At 39.8% G+C, this 17,683-nt stretch overlaps 1 protein-coding gene and 1 long non-coding RNA gene across 3 annotated transcripts in view; one reads left to right on the top strand and one right to left on the bottom strand.

The window, feature by feature from the left end:
- Positions 1-8,198: 8,198 nt before the first annotated feature.
- DUT (deoxyuridine triphosphatase) lies at positions 8,199-14,862 on the bottom strand. Of its 2 annotated transcripts, none has more exons than XM_021537495.3 (7): positions 14,790-14,862; positions 14,066-14,228; positions 12,506-12,597; positions 11,396-11,440; positions 9,963-10,037; positions 8,977-9,047; positions 8,199-8,560 (listed from the first exon to the last, which is right to left on the bottom strand). In XM_021537495.3, exons 2-7 carry the CDS (start codon positions 14,224-14,226, stop codon positions 8,504-8,506), a joined length of 501 nt encoding a protein of 166 aa, XP_021393170.1. In that variant the 5' UTR covers positions 14,227-14,228; positions 14,790-14,862; the 3' UTR covers positions 8,199-8,503. The 2 variants fall into 2 exon arrangements, with proteins under 2 accessions (XP_021393170.1, XP_021393171.1); XM_021537496.3 differs by lacking the exon at positions 14,790-14,862 and adding an exon at positions 14,563-14,608.
- Positions 14,863-14,934: 72 nt separating this feature from the next.
- Positions 14,935-17,683, top strand: part of LOC144246950 (uncharacterized) — a 33,635-nt gene continuing 30,886 nt past the window's right edge. Inside the window, exons 1-2 of the long non-coding RNA XR_013340663.1 lie at positions 14,935-15,114; positions 16,763-16,966. This is a non-coding gene — a long non-coding RNA (uncharacterized LOC144246950). The remainder of the gene's footprint in view (positions 15,115-16,762; positions 16,967-17,683) is intronic.

Raw genomic sequence — 17,683 nt, 5'->3', positions numbered from 1 at the left:
AAATAGTGCAGAGACCCTGATTAATTGCATTTCACTTGGCAAACATTCAAAATTTGCCCTTACTAGTGTTTGAAGTGTCTGTCTGACTCTCATTCCTTTTAATTGTGCCAAAGTTCTTTGGTAATTTGTGAGCTCATGTCCCAGAAACACATAAAACGCCATAATTCCCACATATTTTCCTTAGGTGAATTAAAACCATTCAACACATGTTTACTAAAACCAACTCATTTATAGATAGAGGAATCTTGACAGCTATTGATTTAATACCTCCAAATGTTTTCATTCAAATCCCTTGGGCACCTACTGTTGATCAAGTATAATTTCTGGCATCTCGATCTCATGCAAAGCAAGTCTTCTCAAATATATAAATGCTCTTTTTGACCTTGCGTACTGGTCATTAATAACCATGAACCCAAATATTTTTTTTCAAAGGGAATAATGTACTTCCATAGCTATTAAAACATGCAATCCTCTGACTTTTCTTGAAGATGTCTGTGCATAGAAACTGTTTGAGTATGGAGATAGTTTTAAAGCAATGCTAATTAGCATTCAGATGAGGGCTGTATCGGTTTCACAGTTCTCAGCTGCTGAAAATTGTATTTACTATGCAGGATAACTTTAAACATATTAGCTATAGAGCTGTGGAAGGCCATGATTAATACCATTTGGTGATTGTTTGAATTGTGCTTCATACAATGAGCAAGGATTCAGAGGAAGCCTTTGTCTGATTGCTACTTTGGCTGTGGGAAAGGGTAAGTCTTTGTTAGCAGTTGGACATAATTTTCTTTTGTTTAGCATTTGCACAGTGCTCTATGTAATGTAGGAATATAATAAAGCTTTGCCAGCAACAGCACCAGATTTTGAAAATATACACAGACCAGTGAGACCATGAAATGCACTTTTATCAGCAGAAGAGGCAACTTTTAATGGACTTATGATGGAGTTTAAGAAAAGAGTTTGTCCTGGACTATTGGCATGTGCTTTATAGTGCTAAGCAAGGAGCTGTTCTCTTAGGTGCAATTTTTGATTCTAATGCTTACCTTATAAGCACTTTTCTTTTGTACCAGTTAAATACAGCTAAAATTATTTCTCTGTTGTTCATTAGAAGTGAGCAAGTTTCCCATGATTTTTTCAACCTCCTATTTAATCATTCCTACCATTGCCTGCTAGCTAATAGCACACCTGGAGATGGAAGTTTGGTCATCCAGACAATAGAGATCAGTGAGCAACAGCATGAGGAGAAAAGGATTTATCCAGGGAGATCCTAAGGCATCATAAAATATGACTTTAGCCTTAGCTTTGTCCACATCTACTCTATTTGTGCACAGTATTTGTAATAAACTCCACTAGTATAATTTCCAACCTGGGTTAGTGTCAACAACACTGTCTTGATTAACAAACCTACCATGGTTTTGATTTTGATGCAGTGTTGTTTTTGCTGATCTGTGGCTCTAGAAGCACTTGGTGTTCTCCAATGGAGACTGGAGGAGTAGCCAATTTTCTGGGCAGATGTTAGCACGTTAAAATGCATGTTGTTGTGCACCAGCTCCACAGTGGGATAAAGCTGAGTCTTCCAGACACCCATGGCTGTGACTTTACATAGGTTTCTTTAGCCTGAGTGCCAGCTTAAACGGATCCTATCCCTCTTCTCATTCAGCTGTTCTATTATTTTGGCAGCTACTCAAGATTTCCTGGAATAATTGCAAATGAGTAATAATTTCTCATTTAGCTTGTATGCAGCTCTGGAATCAGTGATCACTTCATGCTGTAATAAATATCCAGCCATGCCTTGGACATTAGTTCTGTATATTTGAATAGCAAATTCAGGAGGAGGGGGTAGAGTCCAATTTGTTATTATTGCTATCTCTCATAGTTTTAAAATCAACTTTATTAGCAGAAAATTATGATGTAAAAATAAATAGGCAGGTTCTGTTGGCAAGCAGGTGGCTAAGGAGCAGGCAGAATTGAAAAGTTAAAAATCCTGTTGTAGGATCCAAACTACCTGGAAGTGCCTGAGTGTTTTTCTCTTCAGTCCAGGCTGTCCCATAAATGCTAAGCATCTCAAAGGTCATCCAAATAAAAAGTAAATGCAAACAGAGACTTCTTTCTCCTACACAGCAGACCTCCAGCCTGCTCAAGATACAATAGTGAAAGCTTGCCTGTTTTGACTATTAGTCAGTCTTACTCAGCTGCCATTTGGGAAAGTTATGAACAGCAATCTGGGGGCTCTTTGCAGGTGACCTAGGGCAGGACACATCTGTCAGGCTTTCAAAAATATGAGGCCCTCTTAAAAGCCACTCTTAAAGCCTTTCTTGGCTAGAAACTGATAACAAAGTATACAATAAAGAATGATTTTTAACAAAAAAACCCAGTATCTTGCTGTGTCCCTGGTGCAGCAGTTTGGCTTTACATCTGGTGGCAGTCTTCCAGGCAGTGAGTTCTATCCAGTTTTTCCTGGAAAACTTTTAGTAGCTTAATTGGTATGATTAGTACTAAAACCCAACTAACCAGACAAAAAATCCCATCCCAAACAAAATATCCCTCACCAAGATGAGTGGAGTTCTCGGTCACCTCTTCCAGGGAGAGCAATGAGTTCTTGATGAATCCATGTTTTCCTGTTGTTGTCACAGCTCCTTTTTCAGTTTTCTTATGTTACTAACAACTTAAATGCAAGTTGAGAAGAAAGATAAGAACAGGACTGAAATATACTTTCTCCTCTACAAAACACCTACTTTTCTTTTGACTTCTTCTAGCCTATATATGTTACTAAGATACAGCATCTTATATAGGATGAAGAAAAATACTCTTGCAGAATTTAAATGGCTTGAATTACCTGTAATGTTGATCAGCTTGGCTTGCTGCCAGCAGTAACTCCTATGTGGAATAGTGAGATGGTGTTTTTCTGTTTGCTGCTGTGAAATCCTGACAAGTGGGATTCCTTGATGCTCTCCTGTACCCAAGGAAGGGTCCCAGGAATTTGGCAGTGAACAGAGTGTAAGCTAAGCCGGTGGGAAGGCTGTCATCAGGATTGAGGTGTATTAGCAAGACAGCACTGCTACCGTGCTTGCCAGATACGGCACAATTTGTTTAGCTGCAAAGGAAAGATGTTTCTTTCCAACAAGGATACATAGTTATTTTGTCTTGGACACTTAGAGACAACTTTTCACAGTAGGAGTCTATAAACAAAAATACTCATGTTAAAACTACCTTGCCAAGGATGGTATATTCATGTCTGTTTGTTTTTCATTTTCCTTTTACAAAATGAAAGCAAATTATTTCCTTTGCTACAATCAATAGTAGACAAAAGGTAACTTTGTTCAGTTCAAGGCTATGAGCAGTATTGATTAACACAAAACTCTTGTTATGAATTATACTATACAAATGTTCTCTAAAAAGCAGAAGGTTAATATAAAATTTTTGTGACAATGAAAAAAAACCCATCAAAATCTAAGGGGAAACAAGGAAGTAGGCATACACAGCTCACATGTGTTTGTTTAAACATACTTTACATGTTAAAATACAGTAGTTACTTTCTGGATGAGAGCTCTTGAATTATAAAATTAATCTGTCAGGTTTTCAGACTTGGCAGGGTAAAAGGCTTTCTTGCTGTCTTCTGAGTAAGGAAAAAGCATCACTTCAGGGGTAAAGAGCTAAATAACCACACAGTTAATGGAGGGAAAGTTTAGGAAAATAATTACGTAAATTCACTTCAGACCTGATCCTGCAACCTTTAACCATGCAATGACATTCTTAGCCCAGCAGCAGACCTGAATTTACACTTTGCAGAATCACATCCTTACTGAGGTAGAGACTGCCAAATAGCTGTTAGTGAGGGAAATGCCATGTGTGCCAATTCTAGAAACTAGTAAGGCAGTACAGTCTGCCCTATATTTTCAGGCTTTCAGTAACTTACATAACTAAGTGCAAAATACTTATTTTTATTTCTGGTTCTTTTCTTTGGAAGTGCAGTCATGTGCAATCAGGTGGAATAAGTGTGCTGATAATTTTCCTTCAGAAATTGTAATGGTTAGCCATGTGGACACTTTTCTTTTTAGGCAAAAACCATGAGGTACTGAAGCAAGCATTCACTTTTCTTGCACTTGAGGTCACAAATTTATGCAAGTCAAAAATGTTGGGCCTGCCAAAAACATCATGCTACACTCCACCAAATAAAAGGACACTGTTATTCTTACAAGGAAAGGTTTGACAGGACAGGAAATAGGCAGGGTCATAGAAGTTTACTTTATACCAAAACTTACTTAACTATCTTTAAGCCAAAATACAATGATAGTTATTTAACCAAAAAAAAAAAAAAAAAAAAAAAAAAAAAAAAAAAAAAAAAAATTAGAAGGCTAGGAGGAAGACAAATACAAGAGCTCCAAACTGTTATTATTACAGAAGCAGCAATCAATACAGGAATACAGAAACTAGGGATCCTTAATTTACATAATTCAGGTTACTATATATCACCCAACCTTAGTGAGTTAACATGTATTAAGTAAGTTTTAATTTCTATCCTGAACTTGCAGCCAGAGGCATCTCATTTGGAAAATCCAAATCCAAACTGAGTTTACCAGGTTATATATTACTTCCGTTACAATGCAATCCTTAAGTAGTCTGCATTCCATTTAAAGGAATGGAGGAAGAGAGAGTAAGAACACAGTGAATACGAAATATAGGAAAAATGTTGCTGTTCATTACAATTTTCCATTTTTGTTGAAACACAGCAGGAGAGAAAAGCCACAGGCTTCTCTACTGCTCTTGCATGCCAGGAGGGATTATGCAAACACTGCAACCACCCAAACCTTATTTAAATTATTGTCATTGTTCCCCCTTTAATGGTTATACTTTTGCCTGCTTTCACTCAAATATTGCTGCATCTTTCTTTCCACCAACACAGTCCCAGTGGGAGTCATCAACTCTTAATTATAGATGAACAAAACTTTGAAAAATACCTCTGAAAAACAAGTGGAAAAAAAAGCAAACTTTAAGTGCCATCTAGTGGCTGATCTAGAAAACATTAAATAGATATAAAAATTCCTACCATGCCATAGAGTAATGTAAGAGTAGCTGAGCTGAGGAAGTGGTGCCTAAATTCTCAACTACTAAACACAAAGTTAACACCCTGGGGAAATAAAGAACTGAAGATCAATGGTAGCAGTGGTATTACTGCCATAAATTTTGTTTTAAGATTTTTGTCCAAAAGTGGAGAGTTCAAGTGGTAGGAACTATATAGGAATCCCATGTTCCTTCAAAACTCTCATCAGCTTAGGACCCTCTGCCTTTCTAAGGACATAGAGGTTATGGTAAATATTGCATCTGAAATAAAAAATAGAACTTTCTCAGATCTCACAACAGAACTCAAACCATGAAGGTGTACCTGTGGCTAAGCATCTCAACTTCCAAATTCACCTGGAGTGAAAGTCCAGATTTTCTCTATCCCTGTAAAAAGCCAAATCCATTTCTAAAAAAAAGGAAGTAAATTGTTAGTCAGTAATGTCTCTCTCCTTTCCCTGCAGGAAAATGTTCTTCTCTGCTGTAAATAAGAATTCCCAACAAATTAATTTTAATTCATAAAAGGCTTCATGATTCATTTACACAAGATCATTCTTCTCCTCTCAACAATGTGAGTAGTTGAATTAGAGTAGCTTTGCCTGGAGAACAGCCCAATGTAATTTTTACTCATTTTGTTACTTTGGAAATAGCTTTACATCTCTTGAGTTTCACACCAGCAGTGAGCCCTGGGCATCGCACCCCAGTGGCAGGCTCTGGAGACATCAATCTGTCTACACAGAAGTGAGCCCTGTGCACATTGCTGGGCAACTTCTGAAGTTAGTGCCCGAGCTGAAGCATGTGCACTCAACGACACACTCAGGCAGTTTGTTACTGAATTACAAAACTAATTTACAACTAGGTAATAGAGGTAGGATAGGTCTCAGATAAAGTAATGAAAAACAGATTGTTTCTCAGTCCCCCCTCTCTTGCCACATACCAAGATAATGTACTTTTGTAACGTAGATATTATACGAAAAAGGGAACATTAAATTAACTGGGAGGGTAATGTTTTTCATATTAACAAAATTATGGGACTATAAATAAAACATTTATATCCTTGTTTGAACCATAGAGTAGCAAATGCTGTTTTAAGAAGCCTCTACTCAGTCCCAGTACAGTTTCTACAAGTTTCAAATGCAGGCCTTGATCTGCAGTAGCAGTATTAACTTTAGAACTTTCAATACACTGGTAACTCTTGCTGCCTGGGTAGAAATATTTGTCTTTCATAGATTTGCTACTTCTATTGAAAAGCAAACCCTAATACTCTAACAGGAATCACCAGAATTCCTTACCCATGCAATGGCTTGGTGCACAGAGGAGCTCAGTGTAGAGCCAAGTTTGAAAACATTTCTCATTTCAGATAAACATTCCCAAGGTCCTTACTGGGAAGGGCCTTGCAGCAATCTGAAACTCATGATGTGCTTTTCTAGAGAAGTACTGAGAAACAACGGAGAGGAACTCCACCACACAGATTTTTCAAAACAAGTGAGCCTTTTCTGGTAATGACAGATAATGGTTTTAATGTTGACAAGTTACTGCAGGTATGCATATGTAAATTTGTTTTTTCCTTATATGTCTGATATAGCTCCTGAGATCATGATTTGTAGTATTAGCATTATTTTCCAAAATGGAAATCAGATCAGTTTCCATCAGGTACAATAAGTAATGAGTATCACCTGAACTCCAACTTCTTCCTTGTAGGTTGCTCTTCCAAGTGAAGTCTCTTGCAGCATCTTTTTTAAAAAAGGACTTGCATTAGTGGAACCCCTGCTGGGTCTTTACTTCAGGAGGTGGAAACTAAAAATTGCAGCAAAACTTTCTCTTATCTTACAGTCCAAGAAGAGGAAACAGCTTTCACAAAAGGATCACAGATTTTAAGACCTTTAAATATCCTCTAAATTCCTTTTTGGCAGGTTGCAAAACTGAATAAAATAAGCTCAGCTTTCCCAGTTCATTTAGACTGCATTGGTATGATTGGTGCTCCTTGCTTGCAGCAGCCTTTTGCAGGGTGTGCCTGCTCCCGTTGGTCTGTCTGGGTGTACAGATCCAAGTAGAGCACTATGATGAGGGGTAAGGACCAACAGCAAACCAACTGACCAGCATATTATGCACTTAGAGGAAAAGGCTGGACAAGGATGAATCCAATTCTTGTTTCAGCACTGCCAAGCCAGTGTAATGCCTATCCCATGGCTGAAGGGATCTAAATGCTGTTACACTGCTCCTTATTGTGCAGCTCCTCGCAGGAGTGGGCAGGATAAAATGTATAAAATGTGTAGTATTTTGGGCATACTTCACAAAAAATAGTCCTAGACAAGAACATGAAATTAATGCTAACAGGATTATCCTGAGCTGAAATTACCCAGCAGAAGAGCAGTATGAACATCAGCCTACAAAGGGAACACCTTTCTACTGCTAACTTAATGCACAGTATTTCCTACCTGTAACCTTCCAGATAAGAAAATCTTAAAGTAGAGACAGCTGCAGGAAAAAGTGTTTGAGAGCTTCAGAGCCTTTTCTAATTCTTTTATGTAAAGTGGAAAAATAGTCACTTTTCTTTCCTTTTTTTGTTTCTTCTCTTCTCTGCGTGTTCTTTCACCTGAAAGTTAGAGAGCCATCTAAGAAATTCCACACACTTATTGAATCAGGTTTAGGATAGATTAAAAAAAAATTATCTTAACTGGACAAAAGTAAACTTAAAAAAAACCAAACTATGCACTGCTTAAATAATTCAGAATTTTTCTTTCAGATATTAACATATTGATAAATTTGTAACAAATATTCCAAAAGTGTAATTCATAGCTCTTATTTACTACACAGAAGTTATTTTCAGATGAGTTGTACTATTTAACTCAAACACTTTTTGCTTTTTCTTTTAATATAAGAGAGCTGAAAAATTGGCCACTTGAAGATGAGCTAAGGATCAAAGTCAGAACTTTAGCTTTGAACAGAAACACAAGTATTTGGACAGGTTGTAGAGGGTGCAATATTAAATATCTTTTCTTATTCTGATTTTGATGTCAGAATGGAAAGTCCTATTGATGCTGTCACTGAGGCTGTATGAAACAGGCTCTCAGTATGAAATCTTTAACCATGTTGAAGATAGCTTTCAGAAGTCTAAAAAAACTGGCAAGGGAACAACTGGCTGTTGTATTTTAGGTCATTAAGTTATTTCTTCGTTTATTACAGTATAATTGTCACATAAACAATGTGTTCTTATTGCTGAGGACCAAACATCTTGAAAGAGAAAATAATACATCAACTACTAAGTTAAGCCAGTCATGCATATTTCCTCATTATGCAGACAAATTCACTGCAGCACAGATACAGAGAAGTCTCAATAAAATTTGAAATATTTTTATGTACTCCAAAAATTCTACTTCTAATTCAGATGGAAATTTAGAAAACATAGAACAAAAAACCAAAAATAGAAAGCGTATTCAAGTAATTTTCAGTTCTTTCCAGTAGAGCCAAAGCCACCTTCACCACGTTCTGTATCATCCAGAGCCTGAAAGACATCAATTAAAATAAGCTGGCTTAGTGCCTTTTGTTTCTGTACAAGAGATATTATCTACCATTTACTTGTAACAACAGCTATAATTAAGAAACAAAAACTGTATGCAAGACTCTTTAGAATATCTTTTGCACAAGCTTGAACAAATGCTTCTGAGACAACCTTTTCTAGTATATATTGAACTGCTCCTCAAAAACTCTGAAAACTTGCATAGATTTTTTTTTTCTTTTTTGGTAAGTATGTACAAAGAATCAAATATAATTTCATTCAGGTAGTACTGCTGCTATGCAGTTTTACCACTGAAAGTAATTTTAGCCAATATTTATTTATATAATAAATTTCCTCTTATATACAAGTATCGTAACTAATAATCACTGAAAATGCAGAAATATTTTCTTTTGGCAACTTACTTCAACTTCTTCTAGCTCAGGATAATAAATGCGTTCACAGATGAGCTGGGCAATTCTATCTCCTTTTTTAACTGCAGAGAAGTTAAAATATTATTAGTTCCTTCAAAAAAGTGAACAACAAATACAGACTTTAAACAATCTCCTTTAAAGAGTATCAGAATATACTAAAAGTGAAAACACTTATTAGAAACCTATCTAAACAGATGTTAACAGACCAGAAAAATACAGGTTAAGATAAACTTTTGTTTGGTCCTTCTGTGGTGACTGTCAGCAGCTGTACCACCTCAAGGCCTTTCCATTCATTCCTGCTGCCATTCTCTGGCACCCTAAGTTCATTATATATAAGTACTGCAGAGATGGAGAGACAGCTGTATGGATAATGTTGCTCCTTTTATGAACTGGACCCAGGAATTTGGGGTGAAAAAGGCAAACTGATAAAAGGAAAACCGAGTTTCTCACTAATAACCAGTCTGGCTCACAGAACTTCCATAAGCAGCTTATGATGTGAAGATGCAGAAGAGGCCACAAAAGCACATCTCTTACAACTGGGCACTGAAACTTAAAACTGACTTTTTGCAGAAAGACAGTGTAATAAAGAGAAAATCCTCATGCTTCCCAGGATTCTGGAGAAAGTTTTTTTTAAATTGCTCAGCTATTTTTTTTTTTCAGAGAAAGGTAATAACTTAATAAAAGTTACATTTCAGTACAGCTTGTGAATCTAAAGCTTAGCTAGGTAGGGATGTTTTGGTTTGCTTTTGTGGTGGTGTGGTGGTTTTGGGAACAGTTTTTTTGAATGCTGCTTAATTAGCTATGAGTAGAATCTTTACATGTTCCCTTGACAGGACGTTTTGAAATATCTGTGTTTTTGTTAACTGAGAGAATAAAAATGTTCCCAGCTAATTCTACCTCTGCATAAACTTAAAAAAATTAGTTTCTCGTTCCCAGTCAGATGGCTGAAAATAGGTTCTGCCAGGCTTAACACCTACCTTCAAACGTCTCCTTGCCAAAGTTGAACAGTACCACACCAACATTTCCCCTGTAATCCTCATCAATAACACCAGCTGTCACGAGAGAGAATTTCGAGACATACCCAGTTAGTAAATGTCAGTGTATGAGATAACTAGATTAGATAAGGTTTCAATTAATGATTACAGTATCTCATAATTATATCCTTTATATTTCTGATGCACAACTAACAATATATATGCAAATACTGAGACATCTAAAAATGCTTATCAATCTTGCAAAAGGAACTGAAAAACACCATCACATGTCAAGAAGTGCTTTACCACTGTGCTACTAATTTTAGTAGTAATACCTTTTCTGAAATCAAGACAGCTGGACTAAATTCAGGCCCCGTTTGTTCTGCTAACTTCAGCTTATTCAGTGTCAAGCAGAAATCTGTTCTTAACTCTAATATTTCATTTGAGAGCTATGGATTTGCACAGATCCAAATCCTGTCCCTCTGGCAAGGTAACAGAATCAGAGGTGTAAGGAAATGACTGTCACACAGCTATATTCTAGTACCAAGACTATAAAACTAGCTTACTCTTGTATTTTGTACGACTGTATTAACTACATAGTTCAGAAGATTGGCTACATTAAAGCAATTATATTCTGCTTCTTTAGAGTTTTTCTCTCAGATAGAGGAAATGTATTTCCAGTAGAAAACATGAGTTTGGGCCTCCCTGTGGTCCCAAGCATGTATTTTGAAGTCTACTTGCAGAAATAATTTACATACTAAAATTAAATGCCATTCCAAGACATTCCCCAGCTTATACAATGTAATTAGAGCTTACTAACACCAGAGGAAACTGTATTATGAGTGTACCTTGAAGTTTTAAATGTTGAACCACAAAATGCACACTTAAGAATAAAAACCTATTTTTTAAAGTAGTTCCTTCAGCTTTTGAAAAAAATTGTAGTGCAAATGATCCCTAGTTACCCTGCAATCTCTGCACTACATCCAGTATGGAAAAGGTATTTACACAGCATTCTTATATAATGTTTTGGGTTAATCCAATGGCATTTCTTAACTTCCTAATTAAGGTGCTAGTAACACTGGAAGTATCGCAATTTTTGAAAATTTAGAAAAACCTGCAACTCTCAAGTTAACTTGCTGGATAAAAAAAATGGAGAAACCAGCATGTAAGAAGCATCTGTAATGTCTAAACCACAAAGTAACTTCTATGGCAGACACTGTCTATAGAATTATGATATAGTATTATTTTAAAAAATCTGTATTTTTTTACAATTAAGAACATTTTAACATTAATTATGATGACCTGTCTCTCTCAGGTCTCTCTCTTTTGCCAGAATCCCCAAGAAACCATCATTTATTTGCACCTTACAGTGTGAAACTAAGGCACTTCTGTGAGCAATACTTACCAAGTCTTAATAAAAAGAACAAAAAGCTTACCTCCAACATCTATGAAGTGCTTTGCAGCTAAACCAGAACGTGGTGCTAGAAAAGAATTTTTTTTAAGTATTACAATTTATTTCTTTAAAAAGACAGTATTTATAGTTTATACAGTGTGTTTGCACAGTCTTGGCAATGACAATTGTTTCCACAGTCTTTTTAAGATAAACATATTACAGGAATTACTGTAAGAGTTTACATATATATTAAACAGAGTAACAGCTGCAACAGGCTACAATAAAATTGCAATTTTTAAGTAATGGAAACTTATCTTTATTTGACCTGCAATTGCAGAGTAGTTTTCTCCAAGGGAGGCAACTAGATTAGACTATCTAATCTTGGTTTATTTTTGGTGACTATCACTGGTTCAGCATCATCTCAGAAGAATATTAGGTCAATCTATTTAAGTTATGAAGGAAAACAATACCTGGCAAGGCATTTCCTAAGCAGACTTATACACAGATAAATTATGTGTGGGGATTTGGGTTTTTACTTACCTTAGCCTACTAGGATGAGGAACTAAAAATTACATGATCTTTAAAATTTTCTTCGGGATAAGAGAAATGCATGTGCTCTTTTACATAAAAGGACATGGCAAATTCTGATAATTTTCTTCCCCTGGAGTGGCTATTGCTTTTTTACTTTAAGAACTTATACATAATTCAGATAAAGAATGCACAAAATAAACAGAATATATTGTACAGGTCCTCTCAACTATTCTATGACAATATGTAATCAAATTCTACTACACTGATGCTCTGGGGTTTATTTTTAAGCAACCAGGGATGCATTTTCTGTATGTCCAACACCTATGAGATTTTGTGATTTGAATTCTGAAACTGCATACAAATAATGAACTACTGTGGAGCCTATAAAGTTGTATGTAGAGTACAGATCATCCATTGGTCACCTGACATACACCAAACCTCAAATGCATCTGACAACAGGTAACAGGAAAATACTGCAAGATTCAGTAAATCACACAGCCATGTGGCATCCCCTTTTTTTGTCTTGACAAATTCTGAAAGCTTTAGGCAGAATCTAAATGTGAAGATGGTGTCAAAGCTGTTCTAGAATGACTCTGCAACCTTCTGACAGCTGCATACTCACCTACTCGGCCATAGCATCCAGAAGGAAGTGCTATTTGAATGTCTGTTTTCACCACAGCCTTCTCCATGGGTGGTATCACACAGTCATAGGCACTACATTAAAAAAAGAAACACTAGTTTCTATAGAATATTTTTTAAAGTTTCTTTACTGTAACTTAAGGGACAAAATTACCCAGAATTAATCTGCCAGGGAATTTATACCATGAAATTTAAACAACAAATATTTACAGATTTGTGAAATTTAACACAGATCCAAAAATACAAGATGTTGCCTTTCTGATGGTGCTAGTTTAAGATTCCAGAAATGTCATTTGAACAGTATACTCCTGCAATTGCCAGTTTCAAATGGCTTTTAATTAGTAAGATATTAAAAAAAAAAAGTTTAAAGTAACCATTAGGTGAACGTGGTTGTGCATTTTTTGTGCAATAGCAAAAACTTTATCAATAATACAATCTGATTAAGCTTTCTACAGCAGATGAACTAGTTGTAGTCAAAATTAATAATCTATTAAGTTAACTTTTAGGCAACAATTTTTTTTTTCTGAGCAGTCTGACAGTTCATGATTCTCCTGGAAAACCTGAGCTACAGAGATTTTAAGAGCTTGCTGAAGCTACCCAACTGAAGGCCTAATGAAAAGCAGTGGTGACAATACTTGTCATGTCTTGACCTTGACAAAGAACTGTTTTTTAAATGCTGGGAAGCACTGAAAGGTTTTCTATAAAACACAGTTTTTCCAGGTCTACCGTGCAACATTGGAACAAGAACAAAAACAAACCTGGGGAGATGAAAGGGATAAAAAGAATTAAGGGTAAGGTGTGGTGCAGTAAATCTTCAGGAAAGAAGTCAGAGAGGTGAAGAGAGAAAAAGGCTGGTTATTTTACATAATATTAAAAAAGGTAAGTTAGAAGTGGCAGCAGCAAAGTTCACTCGTTCAAAACTAGCGACTTAATCACAGAAGCACTATGCAAACAGCCCCAAGTCTAGCTACAGGTATTCCTGAACATAGTGAAAGCCAAGGAATAAGGGTCATTATTAATTCAAACAAACCAAAACCTAAGTCTGTACATCAACTCACGTGGTTTCCAGCTAGGAGCGCTAACAAACTGCTGCAAGGCCCTTTGCCAGGCAGCAACCCCGGAGCCAAGAGGAAAGTGGAAAAGCACAAGTGCTGGCAAGAAGGGCCCACATGCACTACCGCTTTTTCCTTTCAACAGGAACGCAACCTGGCCAGTGTGGGCACCAACAGCAACTCTGGATGCTCTGTCAAGCCTGACTTTTAGCCAACGGCGGCATCTGTGCCTCATGAAATCAATCCTTTAACATGGCTGGACCACAGATACCAGGAAATTATCAGGGATGGAGAAGCGAGGAAGCTGTGACTACATCAGCTCTGGCCTCCACTCCTGCATGGCCAGCGAGACTGTCCAGGGGCTCAGCTCGGCAAGAGGCCGCGAGGGCCCCCTCGGCCGCCGGAGCCCCTGGAGTGCCCGCGGCTCGCCGAGCGGGGCGGCATCGAGCGCGGGCTGCCGCCGCGGGTGCCGTGCCCTCACCCTCCCTCACCTGTACAGATCGTAGCCCGCAGCCCGGGCGGAGCCCCGGGAGGGGGCGAAGGCGTTCTCGGACAGCTTGGTGAAGCGCAGACGTGCGGAAGCCTCTGCAGGCCCCGAGCCCTTCTGCCTCTTGCTGGGGGACGGCAGCGGCACGGCCTCGGAGGCGGGCATGGCTGAGGGAGCGGGACAGACGCTGTGAGGGACTGCCGCCCGCCCGCCGAAAACCCGCCAAAACCCGGCGCGGCCCATGGGGGCGGGAGCAAGGGGGGGAACCGGCCCATCCGCGGCCTCTCCGCGCGCGGAGCAACCCCATTCCCCCCTCGGTGAGAATGGCCTCGCCCAGCTCCTCCTGGGCCCCCCGCGCCCGCACCGAGGGTCCCGCCCCGTCTGTCAGGCGGGGCTCGCCCACCGCCCCGCGCCGCTGCGTCACTGCCGGGCGGCCCCTGAGGGGCGCCGAGCGGCCCGCGGTGCGGCTGCGGGGTGTGTATCCCCCAGAGCCCCCGAGACCTGCGGGTTGGGCAGTGTGTGCTGCCCCGCAGCTGCCCCACCCCTCCTTACAGCGCCCGCAGGGGTGCCGGAGCCACCGGAGGCACCGGACCAACATAGCGCCGCCGCCGCTGCCGTGCGGGAAGCGCGCCACGGGCCGCTAGCCCGGGCTCCCCGCCGCGGTCCGCACGGCTCACGGGGAACGGGCGGGGTGCCGGCGCTCCGTTCTCCCCGTGCCCGGGCTCTACCTGCCGCACCCCGCGGGCAGCAGTCCGGCCCGCGGCGCCTCGGGTGCGGCGGCGCTGCCGCAGGCTCCGGGCAGACCCCGCGGGCCGCGCGGCGTTGCCGGGGGACGCGATTGCGGCTGCACGGGCGGGCGGGGCCGCGCCCGGCGCCGCCGAGGAGCCCCGGGGCCGTTCTCGTTCTTGTTCCCGCCCCGCACAGCCGCGTGGCAAACGGCAGCTGTCCTCCACAGTGACTGGGTGGTTGGGGCTGAGAGGGACCTCTGGAGAGCATCCGGTCTAGTCCTGCTGTTAAAGCAGACCTGCTTAGAGCACGTTGCACAGAGTAGAGGTAGAAAGAGACTCCTTCGGAAATGGTCAGGCCACGGCAAAAGTGTTTGCAAGGGTTTGCCTTACGAGAGGAGAGCATTTCTTGACGATGAGGTGGATGGGAAAACCTGCCAATGCTAGGCCTGCCCTGTTCTTCTGTCTTGAAGCAGAAGATTGTTTTATTGTGTTTAATATGCTCTGCCATCTTGACATTCAATTTATTATTTATTTCCCCCCCTATTTTTCCTATATCTATCTCTTTCTACGTATCTATCTATATATAGATATATTCTACAGGACATATCTATATCCCTAGGACTAGGGAATTTCCTGAATTCCCCCATGGCTCTGCTATGGGCTGAAAAGTATCCATTGGAGTCATAGTTTCAGAACTGTCCCTGGTGAGGCTAGTGGAGTTACTTGACTCTGCATAATAGCTACAGACTTTTTGCTGGTCTAGATTTTGTCTAACAACTGGTCTTTGTAATTTTTTGTTTTAAACTCTGAAGTGTGTGGGATTGTCTCCTTGCTGTGTTACATTTTCTAAATGCAGCCAGATGGCAGTGAAACCTTTACTACACATTGCAGTTCAGTTGTGAAAGGTATTTTTATGGATGTTTGTTTTATTCCTGTTCAGTATTTTAAGTCTAAATATGAACTGTTTGAAGGAGAATATATATGTAACACAGACATGTGAAAAACTACTGAAAATATTTCATGGTTTCTGATGTAAGCTATCCAAAAATTGAAGTTAATAGGAATTGAATTTGTATCAAACTAATCTAATTGTAAATGTTTATTTATACAAGCAGGGCTTCATGGAGTTTACAACTGCATCCTTCATTATAGCATAGAAAGGAACGAGACTGGCCAAACTTGGTGAGGCAGGCTGGGTTCTAAACTCTGCTTGAGGTAGCCTGGAAGCCCATGAATAATAAAGAGGAGGACTCATCCAAAAATATTATTAAGGAGAAGGGACTCAGCTGAGTAACACTTGTTTCATTCCAGATCTTTACAAGGGGAACACCCCCAGCCTAAAACCAAGTTTACCTTGGTTCTGGGAATGTGTTGCTTGCTCTGTAGAGTCAGCAAACCTTCCAGCATTCCTGATTGCTGATTAGTACTGCTCTCCATCAGGCATTTCCTCCTGACTTTGAAAAACAATACTGAGATAAACTGAAATCATCTGCCTTTTTGCCTGGACTGAGAGCAGGAGTGGAGGCTGCTTTGTTGGACACAGGAAGAAACAGAGCCTCTTTCAGGGTAATAGCCACAAAATTCTCCCCAATGAAGTTTTGGTGTTAAAATGGGGATTTTTGTTAGAAGAAAACTGGCTTTAAAACAGTGACTTCCCACCCCATTCTTACTTAGCACAGCTGTCTCTTTCACAGTGATTAAGGTTTGTAATTTAAAAAGGCTGTTATGATGTTGTCTGTTTATAATGAAACTCTGTTTTTGATTGCATGTTTGCAGCACAGCATGGGGGTTGTGGAATTTTGCCATTGCTTTTTACTCTGTTCCAGACAACCTCAGTGTGTTTGATTTTGTCTGAAACTTAATTTCCTCTGATGAAGTTCCAGCCAGTGGCATGACTGTGGGATATTGCACTTGTTTGTGGAGAATGTGAGCTGCAGCTTGCTGTATTTTTTTGTTTCCATTTTTCCTTGCAGAGCCAAGGCCAGTGTGAGGTGTTCCCTCAGCAGTGATGGCCACAGGGTCTCGATAGCCCACACAGCTGCCAGGGGGCTGTGCCCTAGGTACCAGCATGGACAGATTTTTCAACAGTGGCCTGACCTCTGCTGAAGCACAACACTTGCAAAACCTTGACTTTCCTCATCTTAACTGAGTCACTCATTTCACCTGCTATTTGCAAGGTAAAAAAGAAAGTTTATTATCTGACTCTGTCTTTTGTACTTTCCCAAAGGTGACATTGGATTGGAGAGTGAATGGGCCACCTCTCCAAAGACATTGGACAAACCACCAGTACATCAAGTGTTCTCCACCCCCATAAAAGAATGTAAACAATATGTTGTTTACAGAAATTGTGTGGGAAAGTTCTCCAAAGGAATGTAAACTCAGAAGGCTTTAGGAAGTCTTAAGAATCAGGGTGACAGAGACCCCTGAAATTCAAGCTGAAAATACTGATGGTTACTCACATTCTGTCCCCCCAGCTTTGCCGACAGGCCAGGGACCTCTGCCTGAGGAGAGGTGATAAACAGCTAAGGGGAGTTAAGTGAGTCAGTAGCAGCCAAGACTGCCTGTAGCTATTTGCCCCATATGTACAACTGCAGTGCAGATTCCTTTACTTGTTGATGTCTCTGGTTTGAAAACTGATGATCAGGTGCTGAAATTCCTTTTGCTGAAAAGATCTTGAAATCCCATATGGAATTAGAGAAGAAGCGAGAAAAAATGATAAATGTCTAGGTGTTTTGAGGATTAGTGTTGCTTAGTCAGGAAAGCTTTTGGTAGGACTTTTCAAAGATGTAATGAAAATTGCTGAGGTTTAAGACTGATGAAATTTCCTATGCTGGTGGCTGGAGCTCTGTACTTTGTGATGATGAAGATTGAGTGGAAACTCCTTCAAGTGTGAA

The sequence above is a fragment of the Lonchura striata genome, chromosome 11, assembly GCF_046129695.1.
Source record: "Lonchura striata isolate bLonStr1 chromosome 11, bLonStr1.mat, whole genome shotgun sequence".
In the NCBI taxonomy this organism is placed as follows: domain Eukaryota; kingdom Metazoa; phylum Chordata; class Aves; order Passeriformes; family Estrildidae; genus Lonchura; species Lonchura striata.
This window is presented reverse-complemented; position numbering and strand designations above follow the sequence as displayed.

Coding starts and splice junctions, on each gene's coding strand:
- DUT (XM_021537495.3), bottom strand. CDS start 14,226: ATGCCCGCCTCCGAGGCCGTGCCGCTGCCGTCCCCCAGCAAGAGGCAG. Junction 11,441..12,505: donor TGGATGCTATGGCCGAGTAG/GTGAGTATGCAG, acceptor ATTCTTTTCTAG/CACCACGTTCTGGTTTAGCT. Junction 10,038..11,395: donor GCACTTCATAGATGTTGGAG/GTAAGCTTTTTG, acceptor CTCTCGTGACAG/CTGGTGTTATTGATGAGGAT.